Here is a 19164-nt window from a genome sequence, read left to right on the forward strand (position 1 = left end):
GATACACTGCAGTGGGGATGGGGGAGGTGGAGCCAGTGATGATGACGGAGAATTAACCAAATGCCCAGGCCTCAGGACTGGGCCGCGGAAGACGTCCCAGCCCCCCCGAGGGGCACGCTGCCTACCTTGCTGGATGAGCGCGTCGGCTGCCAACTCCCCGGTGCCCACGTTGGCGTACTCCTCGTTGGGGTGCTTCCTGTTGTAGTGCCGCTTCAGAGAGCCGGATATGTTACAGGAGTAATGGCAGTGGGCACAGCGGAAAGGCTGCAGGGACAAGGCGGAGGGGTTAGGGGAGCCCCCAGGAAGCGGACGAGGCGCCACTCACCCCGAAGTCCTCCTCCACTGCTCTCCCACCCCAGGGGCGACTGACATCCCCAAAGCCTGTGATGAGCAGGCTGCCCCCTGGGGGATGCGCTCCAGAGGGGAACGGGGGGGTGAATGTAACCTTGGGATGCTGAGTCCTGCCTCTGGGGGGAGCACGCAAGTGACGCACAGGGAGCACCCAAGTGACCGTGCGAGGTGCCCCCAGCGTAGGAAGGGCCTCTGCTCAGTTGGGCTACTTTCATTTCTTATGTGTCTGCTCCAGAATGTACAGTTCTTGTGCAAGAAAATATAACACAAAAGCAATACGGTAACTTCTCATTTTCCTTTTTCTTTTGCTCAAGCGAATGTCTTTCAAAGTAGCTCCCCTCACAATTAATCCCCTGAGGTGCTTGCTTCTTTAACAAAACCATTTCTTCCACAGTATTTGCCTGCAAGCACGTGCATATACACAAGCATCCACCCACTGCTGCTCTCCAGTAGGGAAATCCACCTGGTAAATCTATTTCCAACCCCTTACCTGGGCAGGACAAGCACTTTCAAGGATGCAATGGGTTACGCAGCCTTGCTGCCACCACGCATTGCTTTGGGGGGCTGAGAATGAGTGGTAGGGAACAAAGGGGGCCTGCTGAGGCCCCTGGGGGACCCAGTGAGACCTGGCCATCAGGTGAGGGACGGATGGCCATCTGGATCACTGTCACGTCCCATGCCCTGACTCCCACTCAGGACAGCATCAGTATCCCTCCAGACCATGTGCTCTACAACTGTCCAGCAGCGTGCTACAGGAACCCCAGGGGTGCAGTCAAGGCCCATGTGGGGGAACATGAGCAGCTTGCTTGCTAGCCTGCAGCAATGGAGTGATGGAGCCGCCCACTGTGGTAGCACCTCTGGGTACAGTACAGGGGATTCGGATGGGACAACAGGAAATGCTGGCCTTCTCCAAGGTTCTGTCCTCAGGCCTGTGTGTTGTGCTGCTGTGGTTCCAAGGATCATTTTGACAGCTTGATATATATCCAGTTGTGACCTCTCCCAAACCACTAATAGGAATTTTCAACTATCTTCCAGGTACCTCTACAGGGATGCTCTGTAGGCACCTTGAGATACATGTACACAATTTCAGACTCACTATTTTCCTGCAAAATCAGTTCATGACCCAAAGGCAGGAAACCTGAAACATCGTCCTAGACTTCTCCTCTTACTATTCAACTAATTAGTGAGTCGCGTCCAGGCTTCCTCAGAAACCTCTCCAGAATTCACCTGGCTCCCTCTTTGTCACACCAACACACAGAAAGGTGCCAGTCTGGCCTATAAAGGAAATGACGTTACTCCCAGGAGGGCTGTTCTCAGACAGACACAAGGAAGTCAATCCTGTGAGAAGGCCTGAAACGTTCCCCACAGACTCCACCGTACACAGGCCACCCTCTGGTCACGGGACGCTCTGTGACACGCTACATGTGCTACACGTGGCCCTCCGTGTAAGAGAACCCTGTGGCTCAGCCCACAAGGATTTATTAAACAAGAGGACTTGGAACAAAGGCAAAAATTAACTGGGCTCTCTCATCTATGTACTGAGCAGAGAACAAGAGGTCATATGTGATTATTTGCAAAGTCAAAATAGAAGCTAAAACATTTTCAAGTGCTTTTGTCTCCTAATTAGGCAAATATTATGAAATTATTTTTGGAACATTACCATTTACAAAGGAAATCAAAAAGGACCACTGAAAATGCTCCAATGCCAGCACTGAGTAGTCGGTGGGCATGACAGGCGGGGGGGGGCAACCACAGTGAGACATAGTCCTCTACAGCCAATCTCATCTTCCCTGGGACCGCGCAGATTAACGGCCTCCTGAGAAGTTTCAACTCTTGTATTCCCATGCCCGCTCCTCGGGAGAATTGCTAATGATGAGAAAAACTGCTAAAACGTGAGATGGACAAAAAAAAAAAAAAAAAAAAATGTGAAAGTGAGTCCAACTGTGACAGACTGACCACCCGTTTCTACCCAAATCTTCAATTCTTAAAGCTGGAAGAGACATTTCCAAAGATTGCCCAATCTTCACTTCATGAGGACACATTCTCCTACAGCCTTGGACAGCCCGTGATCATAGCCTTCGGTAGATGCAGGGGGGTCACAGCAGCACCCCCTCCAACCCCTGCTCCCTATAACCAGGGTTCAGAGAGACACACCACTCTGCCTCGGGCTCAGTGTGATCTCTTGGAGAAATCTCTGACCACCAAGCTTGTTTAGGATCTTCTCCCTGTAACTAACTGTGCTCACCGAGCCACATGTGGGCCTTTCCAACAAAACAAGCTCAGACCTGTGAGGAAGTGCCGCCACCTTTGAGCAGGGAATTCTGCTGGGGCCGTCGCAGGGATGGGGACAGAGGCAAAGGAGAGAGCAGATGCCATTTCTACGCCACTGGCCAAAGTCTGGCTGCATTATTGATATTACCAAGTCTTGAGATGCATTTATGAAGCATGCACCTACCACCATCCTACTGCCAGAACAGTGCTCTCACCCTGGGCATACAGTGATGAATGAGAGAGAGAAAGAGAGAGAGAGAGAGAGATCTGTGATTCTCTGAATCCACACAAGTTTGGGGGCACAGATGTCAACTGCAGAGATGCGATGCTATCTAGGCAAACTAAATCAGAAACCTTGTCAGATGCTTGCAGATAGCAAATGACCTTAGATCTTCAAAGAGAAGTTACTTATTGAGAGTTTTCAGGTCAGAATCTGCCCAAAAGTCAGGAGGAAGATACAAGCAGCTACAAGAGCAGAGTTCACATGAAACAAAACATTCCAAGTTCTTACCGTGGCCAAAAAATAAAATGAATCACCTACGAGGCACGCCTGCTTTTCAGTGTTACCCTGGAGTTCTTAAGAAATGCAATCAAACATGATATTTATGACTGTTTTAGTTAACATACGCTGAGGGGGACAGAGGCCAGGTGGTTCTCAGGTGTTTTATGTGGAATAACTCCTGTAAGTCTCACAACCACCTACTATGATACATATGAACGTTATCTCCATCTTACAGATGAGGAGACTGTGGTGCACAGCGGTTAAGGAAGTCACCAAGAGTGTCACAGTTTCCCAGCCTGACTGGTTGGCTGGCACTGGATTTTGGGATCCAGGCCCAGTCAGCAATAAAGAGATGATCTGATCTCCTGTTTGCCAATATTTCCTAAACAACTATCTCCCCCGGGTGCTCCATCAGGAGAGGCACAGCATGGTATTCTTGGATTTCCTGGACATAATGCAGCCCAGCTCTAACCACCAGCCCAGATCTAACCACCAGCTTCTAAAACTGAGAGGCACCACGGTGGGCTGGGAGAAATGTGGCCAGTTCCTGGGCAGGGAATGCTGGGGCTTGAGAAGACAGCGGGAGACAGCCAGCCACCACATCACCGTGGGACATGCCAGCAAGGTGGCTTTAGGAGACACGTGTCTCCACCAGGTGTCTTCACACTTAGAATTACTACCCTGCAAGTTATGGAGGGTGTTGACCCCGCCATTAATCAGTGGGGACGCCGCAGCCAAGTCATCAAAACCCCTTGCTTTTGATTCCACATCTGTGAAATGGGAAAACAAACTTCCCTTGCCTACCTGACAGTTTAAATGAGATGCCAAGAAAGAGAGTACAAGTCTGTTGTGAGAAATAAGACATATCAGGCTTACGACTGCTGTACTTAATCAAGTTGTACATTCACATTTGTTCCTGTCTTCCTCAGAAGTCCCTCCTGTGGGGTGTCACCCCGACTTCCCTCCTCCCTCCTAGAGAAGCCTCCCTCTTCGTGCAGCCTGTGACCTTCTCAAGGAGCCTGCTCATGGAGGGATGTCTGCAGGCCTGAGGCTGGAGGCTGGCCCCCCACCACAAGCATCTAATAAATGTTGACTGTTATTATCGCTGTGATCATTTTCAGAGTTGGATATTATAGCAGAAAATGGCAGAAAAAAAATCAGAAAATTAACCATAAAAAGCAAATACTATCAACAAGAAAAAAACAATCTCCCCAGGATTTACAAAGAACAAAAGTGTTAGTCATGCAGGCCAAGAAGAAAAACTGAAGAGATGGTTACATTTTTGGTTTCTGGGGCCGGGGTGCACAAGGCAAGGGTGCTGAAATCCCTCTGCTTCCCTCTTGGGGATGGCACAAACCAGGGGCACCAGGTCGAGAGCAGGCCAAAGGGAAGCTCCGTAAAGGTAGTACTCAGCGCTGACCCACCTATTCTAAGCACAGCCTCAAATCCTAGATCCCCAAAGCATGAGTCAGGGGATGATAATAAAGAATCTCCCCGCCCCACTTAAAACAATGCATCTCCTTTACTCTGAAAGACGACGACACAGATGTTTCACGGATTTCAGCCAAATTTAATGAGTTCAACATTTCCTTTATCCTCAAGTTACCAAAATTACCTGTGCATTGTCTTGTAGCTCCTAAGAGAGGAAATGTTCACTAGATAAGCTCCCGGGCTATTCCCTCTACCTTTACCGTGGAAACCTTCTCGAAGTCCCAGGAAGACGGGAGATCCCCTCTCCTCTACCGTCTGCCCCCCACCACCAGCATCTGGTAAAACCTGGGGTGCTAATCCTGCTCCAGTGCGACTGTTCCCTGCCTATCCTCCTCCCTGCAGCTGAGGCCCTTTGAGAGCAGAATTCACACCAGACAGGATCATCTGTGGCTGCACCGAGCCAGAGCAGGGCCTGGCACAGTCGGCACCCCACTACACTTGGGAAGCCAAATAAGAAAGATAATCACCTTCCTCATTCTGTGAGAGTGAGGTTAGTCCAGCAAGCCTGCCTGACAGTAATAAAAACTAAAACTCTGGGTAAAACTTTTTTCTAATGATATTAAACTTAAGAACACTTTTTTTTTTTTTAATTTGTTTGAGAGAGAGAGAGGAGAGAGAGAGAGAGAGAATGCTCAATGAGGAGGGGCAGAAGGAGAGAGAATTGTAAGCAGATTCTGCACTGAAAGCAGAGCTCAATGAGGCACTCGATCTCATTATCCTGAGATCACGACCTGAGCTGAAACCAAGAGTTGGATGTTTAACCGGCTGCGCCACCCTTAAATTTGAGAACTTTAAAAGACATCATAAATGGGGGATACCTGGGTGGCGCAGTCAGAAGAGCATGCAACCCTTGATCCTGGGGGTTGTGAGTTTGAGACCCATATTGGGTATAAAGATTACTTAAATAAATAAAAACTTTAAAAGTAAATAAATAAAAGACATCATAAAGAGTGGGAAAAACCATGGAGGCAAGCGATTGCATTTACAACATGTGACCAAAACATACCCACACCCAAAATACAGTTGACTCTTTAATAATGTAGGATTGAGGTGCCAACCCCCACACAGCTGAAAATCCACAAACTTCTGACTTCCCCAAAAACTGCACTACTAAGAGCCTACATCAACTGGAAGGCTTACTGATAACATAAGTTGAATAACACACGCTGTGTATAAGTATTACACACTGTATTCTTGGACTAAAGCAAGCTCAAGAAAAGAAAATGTTACTTAAAATAGTAAGGATAACACATGCAGTATTTATTGAAAAAACTCTGCATGTAAGTGGACTACGAAGTTCCAATCCACATTATTCAAGAGTCAACTGCATATAAAGAATTCCTGAAAACAAGAACAAAACCAACCAAAAGAAAAATGGAAAAGTACTGAACAATATACAAAGAGAGAGAGAGAGAGAGAGAGAGAGAGAGGAGAGCGCCAAATGACCAAAAACTACATGAAAAGGGCCTCCACCTCATTAACGATCACAAAAAGGAAAGGAAACCACATACAGAAGGCAGTGCATGGCCACCAGGCGGCGACTCTTAAATGTTCATACTGCGGGTGTGGACCAGCTGCTGCTGGTATAGCCTGGTGCAGCCACTCTGGAGAAGAGCTGGGCGTCACCCGGGGCAGCCAAAGTGTACACACCCCACGGCCCTGCAAGTCCTCCCTAGGCGTGTTTACACTGGACAATCTCACAGACAAACACGCCAGGGCACACGTGTAGACAGTGCACAGGAGCAGAGCTCGTAAGAGCAGCACAAGACAAACGAGCCAAAGATCCATCTGCAGTGATGGATGACGGCACCGTGCTGGGGCCACACAGCAGGGGACTGTTCACACACTGAAGCATGATGCCACACAGAAGGGAAGGAGAGCTACACGCAAAAATACTGAGCAGTCTCACCCACATAACGTCGTGCAAAGAAGCCAAGTTCAAAACAAACAAACGTACAAAACAACACAGATTCCATATATTGATAGAACATGAAGTTCAAAGGCGCGCAGAGCTAGATGACTTTGCTTGGGGACGTATACACGGACGGTGACACCACCGAGAAAGCAGGAAGGTAAATGTCAGAGAGCCCAGGTAGTGGTCGCCTCTGGGAGGGAGAGCTGGCAATGGTCTGTTTCTGGGCAGTGGCACCCGTGTGTTCACGTCAGTCGTCAGTCATACCATACGTCGCGTGTGTGTGATATTCTAAATGTACGTTCTGTCTCAAAGTAGAAGTAAGAACGGAACAGATGATTAAATAGGTAAATATGTGACCTAAAAAATCCCGCTTTACAAGGTTTTCAATGATTACAGATAACGTACGTAATGTGCCCAGAATGACACACAGCACCCAATAAGCGGTAGCTGTGATTAATATCAACAATACTAATGACAACGCTCATACCTTGACATGGCAGGCGGTTTTCGGGTTTACTGTCTCTCGTCTGTGTGAGGACAGTGACACTGGACCTGGGACAGTGTTCTGATATATGCATCATGACCTACAACGTCCAGGGAGAAGACTGTGGTAGAGTGTCTCGCTAGAGACCCGATGACAGGCCGGGAGGAAATACTAAGTGTAACTCTGGCACTGTCGGCCTTAAATCAAGTGACACAGGAGGATAGACGGTCTTGGATTACGTAAGAGCCTCCCTGGGGCTTTGGTGGCAGGACACCTGTGAGATTTATGGCCGCGCTTGTGTAGCAGAGAAAAGTCGACAGGCAGGTGGAGCTGCTCTCATTAGTAACCAAGGTGGCCATGGGCTCCCTAAAATGCCAGCCAGTACCCCCCGACCCCGGGGAAGTATGCAGCCAGGATCCCAGGTTCCCAGTCACACCTGAGATGAGTGAAGCATTCCGTCCAATCAGAGCCTAGAGAGAAGCAAGATGAAGGGACAGCTTCTTCCCACTGAGGTCTTACCTGGATTTTACTTCTGGAAAGAAACCAGAAGTCACAACAGGTGCTTCCCTGCCACCTCTGGAGATCTCCATGGCCCAAGACCTCTCTCACGACCTTTGAGTGGTAGGGCTTTCTGGAGCCAGAGAGGTTCCACGGCTGAACAGCTATGCACCTTGGGTACACTTCCTTGTTTTATCCCAAGCAGTTGTGATGATGTACAAAGAGAGAGTGGCCCACGTGGAGATGCTCATCAGGCCACAATCTCTGTTTCCAACCAGAAACTCAAGGCAAACTGCCTCATTCAAAGGAAAGGTGAGTGGTCCTTCTGGCGGAACACTTGCATTTGGGGTTGGAGTATTTCCATGTTTACAATTGGAGCAGCATAGCAGCAGAAGCCCAGGGCAAGGAGGGGAACCAGAATGCACTGGAGATGAGGACCATGATCCCTGGGTCTCTAGCACATGCCCACAACCACCTTGGGAGGACACATCACGTCTCATCTTACAGATGGGGATACAAAGGCCCTGAGAGGTTAAGTGGTTTGCTCTAGGACATACAGTGAGTCACTGGCAAAATCCAGGGCGTGACTGCAGCCCGGGGTGTGATCCTGGAGACCCAGGATCGAGTCCCACATCGGGCTCCCTGCGTGGAGCCTGCTTCTCCCCCTGCCTGTGTCTCTGCCTGCCTGTCTCTCTCTCTCTCTCTCTCTCACTCTCTCTCTATGAATAAATAAATAAAATCTTAAAAAAAAAAAAAATCCAGGGCGTGAGCTACATACAGTCTGACTGACCCCGAAGCCCATGTGCCAGCCACCCTCCTCGGTGGCTGGCGCGCTGCCTGCAGGCCTGCTGCACACAAACACTGCTTCGGGGCCACCTCCCTGTGGATGAACTGGACGGACGGTTTCTGCAACTTTCCCTCTTATATTTTCAGTTTTGCAAATGACTCTGTTGCCAATCACAGGATCAATAAGATGGTACCGTTTTCATGGTCATATTTCTAGCACATAAAAGTTCTGGTGGCACAAACCACTCACCTTTTCTTCCCCTGGCCGCCCCAAACATTCCTGGTTCAGGGACCTGGCTCTGCACAGCCTCCCGTGTGGACAACCCATGGAAGAGCCTGCTATATACTGCTACCTCCAAAACTACACGTTAGACCGAGTGAACACTGCCTACTGAAGAGCCATCATGCCTGCATTGCCAGAGATTTCCAAAGAACACACCAGAAAAAGATCACCCACACTCCCTTGGACAGGAGTCTCCACTGAGAAATTTCTTGGACATAATACAATAATGAGGCAAGGCTGCCTGTGCCCGACCTAAGAAAACAATACACTTACAGATATTAAATCTGCTCTTTGCTAAAAAGAACATCTCCTGACGAGCTGCGCAGAGCCTGCATGTCATGCTGGGCCTGACTCACAGCAGCAGGGCTATAGCGCTGGGTGAATTTAAAAATTCCTCTGCCTTCGGGACCATGTTTGGTTTCCCTGGGACTGAGCCTCTTACTTCTAAAGCAATTACACGTGTCTTATCTCTTTTTAACCTCACTGCCTGCCAAAGCCCACACCTGCACCCGAGACTAGGAAGTGGGCCCCTCAAAAAGGAAAAGTATGCGTACTCATATGGAAAAGGACCAGGATTGTCAAGACGAAAAGACGCACGGCAAGGCGTATGATGGAAATTCCCAAAGAGTGTTTGCATCTGGAATACGCGCTCCCTCATCTCCTTCTCCAGCCCAAGCTCAGCAGTGCACACAAACCCCATATGGGGACTGGTCAACTGCCCCCAAAGAGACATGCACACCAAGAGCCTAATGATGCCCCGGCAGTCACAGGGGACAGACAAGGGGAGAAAGAAACACTTGGACAGATGCAAAGTGACACACACCAGGAAGGAAAAGGCTGCATCCCAAGGAGCACCAGAGGCAAACAGGCTTCCACAGACATGTATTCCTGACGGCCAGTCTTTAAAGAGGTTTGCAGCAAAGATTCCTGAGCGACGCTATTGGTGTGAATGATGCTATCACCGCCCCCGCCCTTATCCCAGTGACAGCCCACAATCCAGGCCGACAAGGTGTGCCCATGGCGGGCTGAAGTGTGAACCTTCAGGCCAGGCCGCCCGGCACCACCTGCACAGGACAGAAGAGGCTTGTGATTTGTTTTCAGCCCCATCCCTTCGGGATTTACGAGCTGAGCGCACAAGGTTGGGACTTCGTTCCAAGCTCAGCGTGAAGGAGTCGGAGAGATGGAAGCCAGGTCTTCACACCCGTTAAGAAACACAAAGCCAGCTCTGGTATAAAATAAAGCCAGAGATAAATTAAATAATTTAAAAGAATAAATGTTCTTAAACCGTGGGGTACCACAAGTTCAAGAACGGTGTGCGTTGAGGCAATTACCTCATCACAATAAATAACAGTAAATCAATCCACACTAATTGCTTTTTGTGCCAGAGCTCGGATGACTCTTCAGCATTCTCCAATTATTGATTTGTTTGTAATCGCTTGTGCTGTCAAAAATGCAATATTTCCAAAGAATATACCGCTTGTTATTAGGCAGGATTTTAATTTAACGTAAGACAATCCAATTTCTTTTTTTTTTTTTTTTTTTTGCAGAAGTACTTAAAAAATCTAAACTACGAGGAAGCTGAAGATGGCATCAGAGGTTTTTAGCAGAGACGCTTTGGCTCCAACAAGTTAAGGAATGGCTGACCATCCCCCCCTCCCCACCATGGCCTTTCTTCCTCCTCAAAGACACACACACACACAGGAAAAAACAAAACAAACTAAAAAAGAGAAGTGTAATCTTAGATTCTTCACTTTCATGCAAAGTAAGAACTAAAAACCAAAGCAAACACCAGCATGGAAACCCTACACTTCACTTCTTAAACTCTCTGCCCCGTGGGTTCAGTAATTTCCACTGAACTTGGGAAATGTTCGGCCTGCTAAATTCATAGTCAGTTTAAGGATTCTGCTTGAATTTTCATAGCCACATACATAACTGCAGGCTTATATAATCAAAGTAGTGAGGGGGGAAAAGGACAAAAGGGCAAAAACTCCGCTTGGGATGACGAGAAAGGGTAAAGTCCTAGACAGAGAGCAGCTTTGTCTACCAAGAGACAGGGATCAAAATCCCAGCTCCATCACGTACTGACCGCATTGCTCTTGAGCGTGTAACTTAGCTGGACTCAGGCCTCAGTTTCCACATCTGTGAAATGGGAATATTAATACCTACATTATAGAGGGTTTTGAGGGTAAAATTAAGTAACACACATCAAATACCTGCTGTAACACCCAACACATGACTATGATCAAAGGGACCAGTCCACCTGCCTTCTTTATTCTGGCACTAGATGTTTAACTCAACATTCAACCTCCTGCTGGAACTTTCTGACGGAAAGAGGAAACCATCTCCCGGGTAACAGGAGAAGTTATAGTAGAAATAAAGCCACGGTGCCCTAAGCTGTGCCCGATGACTCAGCATTCTGAGGGACACTGAGAATTTCAGACTGAGGATGGATCTGGACTGTTTATAAATGTGTGGCTCTAGACATTTTTCCTGTTCGAGATCATTTCCATTAGCCTGGAAACCAGGAGTAAATTACTTAAGCAGCCACATCCTGGCTGACGTCCTCCAAATACCACTTTTGGCCACGTTAGCATCTAAGCCCTTTATGCACTCTGAGCTCAGCTGCCTGGTGTCTTCTGCACGTATAACTTGTTTCTGCTTCACATGGACACACAAGGAACATCTTGGAGACCCAACGCATTATCAGGAATGCGATGAGAGAGGACACTAACTCCCTCTGATTTGTGGATATCAGTCACCCAGAGAAGCTTCCGGGAGCTATAAGTTTTCAAAGCTATACGTTTTACATGATAGGATAATAGTATATTAATTGAACCGTGACTTTTACCAAATGATGGAATTGTAATCATTAGTTTGCTGCTCTTCTGAGTTCTCACAGCACTTAGTACAGAAACTTCTTGCAGCAGTTAATACACTTGTTGTTGTTTTTTATGCACATAAGGCTCTCCCTAGACTCGTGAGCCTGGTAGAGAGAGGCCTGGCTTCATGCTGACACCCCTTGCTCTTGGCATAATGCCTGGCACATAATGCGTACACAGAAAAGGGGTGTTAACGGAGGAAGTACACGTTTCAGATTTTGCATCCAAAATTCAGATTCAGAGGCAGCCTGGGTGGCTCAGTGGGTGAAGCATCTTCTGCCTTCGGCTCAGGTCAAGATGCTGGGTCCTGGGATTGAGCCCCACATCAGGCTCCCTGCTCACAGGGAGTCTGCTTCTCCCTCTGCCTCTCCCCCTGCTGGTAGGCAAGCGTTCTCGCTCTGTCAAATCAATAAAATCTTTAAAAAAAAATTCAGATGTGGGACACCCAGGTGGCTCAGTGGCTGAGCATCTGCCTTTGGCTCAGGGCATGATCCCAGAGTCCCAGGATCGAATCCCATGTCGGGTTCCCTGCATGGAGTCTGCTTCTCCCTCTGCCTATGTCTCTGCCTCTGTGTGTGTGTCTCTCATGAATAAATAAATAAATAAAATCTTTAAAAAAAATTCAGATGCAATTTAGTACTTCTTATATCTACTCTCTTAGAATTCTCTATGTTAAACTGTGGTATGTTATACTCCTGAGGAAATACCTAGGAAAAGTTCTTCAATGATAACACAATCAACTACTGAAATCTTCCTTACTTCTCACTAGTCTTGTGAAAGTGCTTTAGTCGTATCAATTTTAATATGACAATAGACAAGATGTTCCTCAGCCTTCCTAATGCAAATTTTTTTAAGGATTCGACCGGTCTTAGATACATTTCAAATATAAATTGAATTTAATAGTGTCTTTTGAAGATGATGATGGGGCTGGTTCCTTTTTAAAAACATACTCATACACACCTAAAAGTTTTATGGCCACCAAGAGGGAAGGCCAGCCCTCACCTTCGGAAAGCTAGGGCAGAGGAATGATCACAGCCATCTGTCAAACCACTGGGCCTTGTTTCAGGAACGAAGAAGTCAAAAGTAAGAAGGAAGGGTCAGCAAGAAGTCGTATTGAATCATTTCCAAAATGCACAGACTTTGAAAACTGCTGATTTCAGGCTGATTTTTCCTCTTCTTTTTTTTTTTTTTTTGCAGACTTGGCAAATTCACACACCAAATTTCCGACTTGCTTTACATACGTCAGGAATTTTTTGGTGCACTTGGGTGCCTCAGAGAGCAAAGGCCCAGAGTGCAAACTCCCTGCAGCACTGGGGCCCTGGGGCACAGGTGGGAAGTCATGCCACGGAGAGGATGACATGGGCAAGCACACAGCTGGCCCCCTTGTTTGGGGGAATCAGACTCCAGGACAGCGTGGACAGGTCCAGCAGGGCTGGGCGGCACTGTTTGGGAGAGACCTGCCCTCCATCAGAAGAAGGCGAGTGTAAGAGTAGCTGTAATTGGAAATGCACCTGGTAAAAGGTTCTCCATGTTAAGTGATGGATTTCTGTGGCCAAGAAGATTGGAAAGGAATGTACCAAATCAGTGGAATTACGTGACTGTAATTATTAGTTCCAATAAAACCCTGGCAGTGAGTTTCCAGTGAACCTCTCAGGCTGGTACCATTTCATATGTCTTGTTACGGCTTGTTGCTGGAGAGTTACAACCGACCACCACCACCACCACCACCACCACCACCACCATGACCAAACAGAACAGGTCACAGGCACCGAGAATCTTGAACAAAGGCATAACAGAGAAGACAACATTGTACAGACATGACAATCTTGAGATGAAAAGAGAGGAAGAAACTGGGTCAGAGTCTGGGTAGAAGGAACGTTTGAGAAGAGTGTGTGGAGCCCTCTAATAAAGCACTTACTTATTTATCAGTGACAAGAGGTACGGCTTTATTACCACGTTACAGAGGTTAGATGTCTTGCCCAAAGCCACAATGGATGCTAAGAAAGTCTGACCACAAAGTCATGATGCATAAAGTCAAAACAGGAAGAGCTCATGCAGCAAGGTAAGGGGCTTACACCAAAGCTGAGGCCATTATATCTCCCACTGACTCACTTCCAAGGGTCTGTGAAGCCCAGGTCTTCCCAGCCCCTCTTGTGAGCAATGCTACATCGAGAAAACTCTCACCCAAGAGCTGGCAGAGCTCATAATGACTCTGACTCCACTTAGATTACTCATAACAGCAGCAGTCTACTGCCTCAAACACCCTCCTTGTTCCTCACCTCCAGGAAAATTTCTCCATGTCCAGAGTGGGTGGGAGAGGGAGCTGAGGGAACATTTATGGGGCACCCACTTCGTGCAGGCATCGTGTTAGGCATCATCAGAATCACATGGCAGGGCGTTTCTGCTTCCAGTGAGGGTGTAGAAGATCACAAGGGACTGTTGCTCCCACACAAACTACATGACACATATTTTTTTTTAATCCACCAGACTGCTAAGGACACAAAGAAACCAAAGTGAACCAAATTCCAGAAATGAGCAAACATTTCCCAGGATGAGTGGCTGCACTCATCCCCAGAGCTGTGAGATGTGGAACTTCATCAAGTACCAGAAAACAGGGCTGACAGGAGAAGGGGCAGGAAAGGAGAAAGTCGCCCTTGGCCCTCAGGGCGCTGGGTCTTCACTGTGCACAAGGCAGCAAGGATTCATGGCCCAGAACAGGTGGAGGAGGAGAAGTCTGCTACCAGCCTTATAGAATGCACCAAACCTCCAAGTGCACAGGCTCTCCTGAGGCTGGGCTGTGCAGAGAGAGGAGAGAGCTTCCCCAAGTAGCAGAAAGCGGAAGAGAAATAGGATCATGCCAATAATTCGAAAAGCTGGCAGCTGGCCTGTAAAGCTGATGAAGAGCCCACATGGTTTAGAAAGTCAGCAGCTGTGCTGTGAAATAGAAAGCAAATTCTGGAGTCTCACTGTGCTCAGATGTCCAGTCTTGCTGAAAGGAAGTCCTGATCCCGTTCTCAAAACATCTGAAGACAGGGGAGAACCAATTCTGGAGCTGCAGCAGAGCCCAGCTCAATTACAGATTAGATTTATTCATTCCTGTGCTGGGGGAACCCAAGGGGACCCCCAGGTTCAGTGATTGGCTGGGAGGACTCACAGGTGTTAAGATACAGTCATACTCCCAGCTATAATTCCTCATAGCATAAGAATGCAAAGAAAAATTCACAAAGGGAAAAGACATGTTGGGTGAAGTCCGGGGGAACCAGGCATAAGTTGCCTAGAGTCCTCTCCCAGTAAAGGCCCAAGGGCAGCTTAACTCTCCAGCAACAAGCCGTAACAAGACATATGAAATGGTACCAGCCTGAGAGGTTCACTGGAAACTCACTGCCAGGGTTTTATTGGAACTAATCACATAAGCACTCTCTGCCTAACATATCTCAACACTCCACACTCCCAGAAGGAAGCAGATATTTGGCACACACCATGTTGTCTGGATGGTTTCAGCACCATAAACTTCTTTTATCAATGAGGGTTTGGAAAGTCTTCTGATGCCCAAGGTCCCAGATACCAGCCAAGGGCCAAGCTTGCAAGTACACCTTTGATAGGATGCAGTCAGGCCTGCCTGTTAGGTAGCTCTGGACAGTCCCCCATACTGCTGGCCTGATATAAAAAGCGGCACTTACTTTCCCATGGCCAATTATTGGTTAACTCAGCCTCTACTGTTCTTTCATACATAATCTCTGGTTTTCAGTTAAAAATTATGACACACGCAAAGAAACAAGAAAATGCAATCCCAAATCAAGAAAAAGTAAACGGAAAGTGATGTGTGGATAACTCAGCTATTGAAATTATTTAGATATAAACATTTAAATAGTGATGATAAATGGGTTAAAGGTTCTAATGAAATATATGTGTGACCAGATAATAAATTTTAGCAAAGATATAAAAAGTATAAGAACCAAACAAAAATGCTAGAAATTTTTAAAAATCAGAAATGAATGATTCCTGAGTATCTAAAGAGCAGATCTGATATTAGGAGAAGGATAAGTAATCTGGAAAAAAGATCAGTAGAAGTCACATAAACTAAAACACAAAGAGAAAGAAAGAAGAATTAAAGGGGGAGATCATCTGAATGCCATGAAATATCAGTTTAATACATGACATAGTGTCATCCTAGAGGAGGAGAAGGAGGAGGAGGAGGAGGAGGAGGAGGAGGAGAAAATATATGGAGAAGGACTAATATTCAATAGATAATGACTGAAAAGAGACTGGTTCATAACTGATGAAAGACATCAATTCACAAGACCCAAAAGCTCAACAAACCCCAAGCAAGGCAAGCATGAGGAAGCCATACCTAAACTTATTGATGTTAATATCATGGAAATCAAAGAGAGAAAAAGCTTAAAACCAGACAGAGGAAAAAGGACAATTATACATAGGGAGAAATGATAAGGATTAGAAATAACGAAGAACAGGGCAGCCCAGGTGGCTCAGTGGTTTAGTGCTGCCTTCAGCCCAGGGCGTGATCCTGGAGACCCGGGATCGAGTCCCACATCGGGCTCCCTGCAGGGAGCCTGCTTCTCCCTCTGCCTCTCTCTTTGTGTGTCTCTCATGAATAAGTAAAATCTTTAAAAAAAAAAAAAAAAAAAAAGAATGAATGAATGAACAAAACATAACAGAGCAACATCTTTAGAGTGATGTCCCCCTAGAAACTGACAGTCCTCAAAAATAAATTTAAACAAAATAAAGAAGTTCCAAACAGCCACAAGCTGAGATAATTTAACCCCAGCAAACCAGCATATAACAAATGCTAGTAGGAAAATCCATCTGATGGAAGCCCAGGCCTACAAGAAAATAATAAAGAATACCAGAAAGGCTGAATACATAGGCAAACATAAAAGACATCCAAAAAATGTCTTTTTAAAATATATATAAACATATATTTTATAAACTTTAAAATTATATTTTGATAGATATTTTAAATATTGACTGTATGAAGCAAAAAAAGGACTAAAACTGTACTGAGTTTATAACAAATGGAAGTTATATATATGACTACAATAGCACAAAGGGTTAGAGAAATAATATGAATTACAGTGTTTTGCGGTTCCTACACTGTTCACGAAATAGTATATCTGGAGCTAGCTAGAATGCGTTATAATACATATGCATAATATAATGTGTACAGCAATCGCTAAAAAGAAAATAAATTGAAAATAAATCAAGATAGTACTTTTCAAGTGAGACATATCAAAATTATATTAAATGTAAATAGACTAAAAGCTCTCCAGTTAAAGGGCAGTAATTGTCAGACTAGCTGTTGTGCACACGCACGCACACACACACACAGGAACACAAACAAGATCCAGCTATATGCTATTTTTTTTTAAGATTTTATTTATTTATTCATGAGAAACACAGAGAGAGAGAGAGAGAGAGGCAGAGACACAGGCAGAAAGACAAGCAGGCTCCATGCAGGGAGCCCGATGTGGAACTTGATCTCGGGAACTCAGGATCACATCCTGGGCCAAAGGCAGATGCTAAACCATTTAGCTACCTATGTGTCCCCAGCTATATGCTATTTATATAGACACACTTGAAAAATAAAGACTCAGGACATTTCATTCAAAATTCAAAACCCAGTGTGGTGGCTGACAGATTATGGTCCATGGACCCCTGCCTCAGAACCACAGGAGAATGTATTGGAGTCAAAGATGCCTGCTAGTCTTTAGACTCAGCAAAATCGTGAAAGCATCTCTTGGTTTGGGGAACCCATTTTCTGCACATTTGTTAACATCTCAAGGTGGTTCTGAAGTTGAGTAAAGAACTAATCTGGTGGGAAAAGTGGCTAGAGGCCAGAAGTGCTCCCATTAACAAAAAAGCAAGCCTGAGAATCTCCCAGCACCTCCTCCATTGGGATGGCCAGCACAGAGCTGATGGTCAAGTCTACCCCAAGCTATGAAGACATATTCCTTCTGGTCTCTTCCCTCAAATCAACCTCTCCTTCTGAAAGTAGCCTGTGAAATAACAACATCATTGTTCCCATTTTCCAAGTAAGGAGGCAAAGGATCAAAATCTCCAGAGGTCACCTAGTTAGTAAGTAGTGGCACCATGATTTTGATCTTTAGCTGCCTAACTCCGAAACCATAAATAATAGCAATGAAAGTAAAATAACATCAACATCTAAAGAAACATGTAAAGGAAATATAATACTTAGAAAATATTTAGAATCAGTGACTTGCAAACCTAAATTTAAGCTCAAACCATGATCAGGCTGGTCTTTTTTTTAGAAATTGGAGTCATTTTAAAGATGAGGGAGGGAAAAAAGAAGTAACATTTTTTGATCATCTACCATGTACCTACCATACCCACTACTCATACAAACTGTATCACTTTCGGTATCTCCAACACCAGAGAAAGCTATTATGATCAGCATTTTATATTTTTTTAAGACTTTATTTATTCATGAGAGACACACAGAGAGGCAGAGACACAGGCAGAGGGAGAAGCAGGCTCCCTCCAGGGAGCCCGATGTGGGACTAGCTCCCACAGGATCACACCCTGAGCCAAAGGTAGACACTCTACCGCTGAGCCACCCAGGAGTCCCTACAATCAGCATTTTAAAGATTATAAAATTGTATAAAGAAGTTAAATGAAACAGACTGCAAGTGGCACAGCCAGAATTTGAACCTGAGTCTGTCTGGGTCTAAGTTCTGTGTTTTTCTGTAAGACCTTGTTGCTCTCAGAGATTTTCAAGTGCAAAACAGAATTCCAATGAACTTCCAAAGAGCAATCTGTCACTGCTTTCCCAGCACGCTGTCGGAGATGAAGAACAGGTTTACAGCCTGCTCTGACACTGGGTAGTTTCTAAAATATCATTTTTATTTACAGTTTGGCTTTTTACTTAAATTTACTGAACAGGTAAAAAAACATTCGGTTCACCCAGTTCAAAACTCAGACACTGGGAAAGGTCTCACCCAAGCCCCAGCCTCCTATCTACCCAGTCCCAGCTCTCACTGACCAACCGTTCGGTTTCTTTGTGTATTTTGTGCATGTGCTTCAAAAGGCTTTAAAGCAGACATAAATGAATACGGATATATCTTTGGCCTTTCTTACCTCAAAGGCAGAGTATTTTTGTTGATCTAAACCTTGCTTATCCCCCTTCATTATATATCTCAAATGTCTTTTCAAGGAAGAAAGTAAAGAGCTTCCTTTCTCTCTTTTGTAGCTGTACGGTGTTCTGTTGCTTGGATACCACCTTGTTTATTTAACTCGATTCACAAACTTTCCGTTGTTCCCAATGAATAACATTGCACAGTCATTATTTCAGTCATCACAAGTGCATCCATTAGATCTCTTCTTACAAGAGGCAAGCTGAGGCAAATAGCATTTACACCTGCAATTGGGAGGTTTTGTCAACCTGCCCCCCAGAGTCTGGAACCATTTACACTCCCCATGATGAGGAATGAGAATGGCTCTCGCGCAGCCTTACCAACTGGCTGTGCTATCAAACTTGTGAATGTTTACTAATCTGTAAGTAAAAAATGGCAGCTCGATGTGGTTTTATTTTTTTATTTTATTTTTTTTTTAATTATCAGTGAGGTCAGACAACTTATCACATACTCAAGAGCTATTCCCTCCTCTGTGACCTGTTCTCTTTACCTATTTTTCAATTGGGATACTGGGAGCTGTTTATCTTTAATATGA

The 19164-nt window shown here is 45.7% G+C and overlaps 1 protein-coding gene across 7 annotated transcripts in view; it reads right to left on the bottom strand.

The window, feature by feature from the left end:
- Nucleotides 1-19164, bottom strand: part of ZFAT (zinc finger and AT-hook domain containing) — a 190268-nt gene that overhangs the window by 44367 nt on the left and 126737 nt on the right. For all 7 annotated transcript variants that reach the window (XM_038555582.1, XM_038555584.1, XM_038555581.1 and 4 more), the window contains one exon: nucleotides 126-264. In XM_038555582.1, coding sequence (XP_038411510.1) covers nucleotides 126-264 — 139 coding nt within the window. The remainder of the gene's footprint in view (nucleotides 1-125; nucleotides 265-19164) is intronic.

Source organism: Canis lupus, chromosome 13 (genome assembly GCF_011100685.1).
Source record: "Canis lupus familiaris isolate Mischka breed German Shepherd chromosome 13, alternate assembly UU_Cfam_GSD_1.0, whole genome shotgun sequence".
Taxonomy (NCBI): domain Eukaryota; kingdom Metazoa; phylum Chordata; class Mammalia; order Carnivora; family Canidae; genus Canis; species Canis lupus.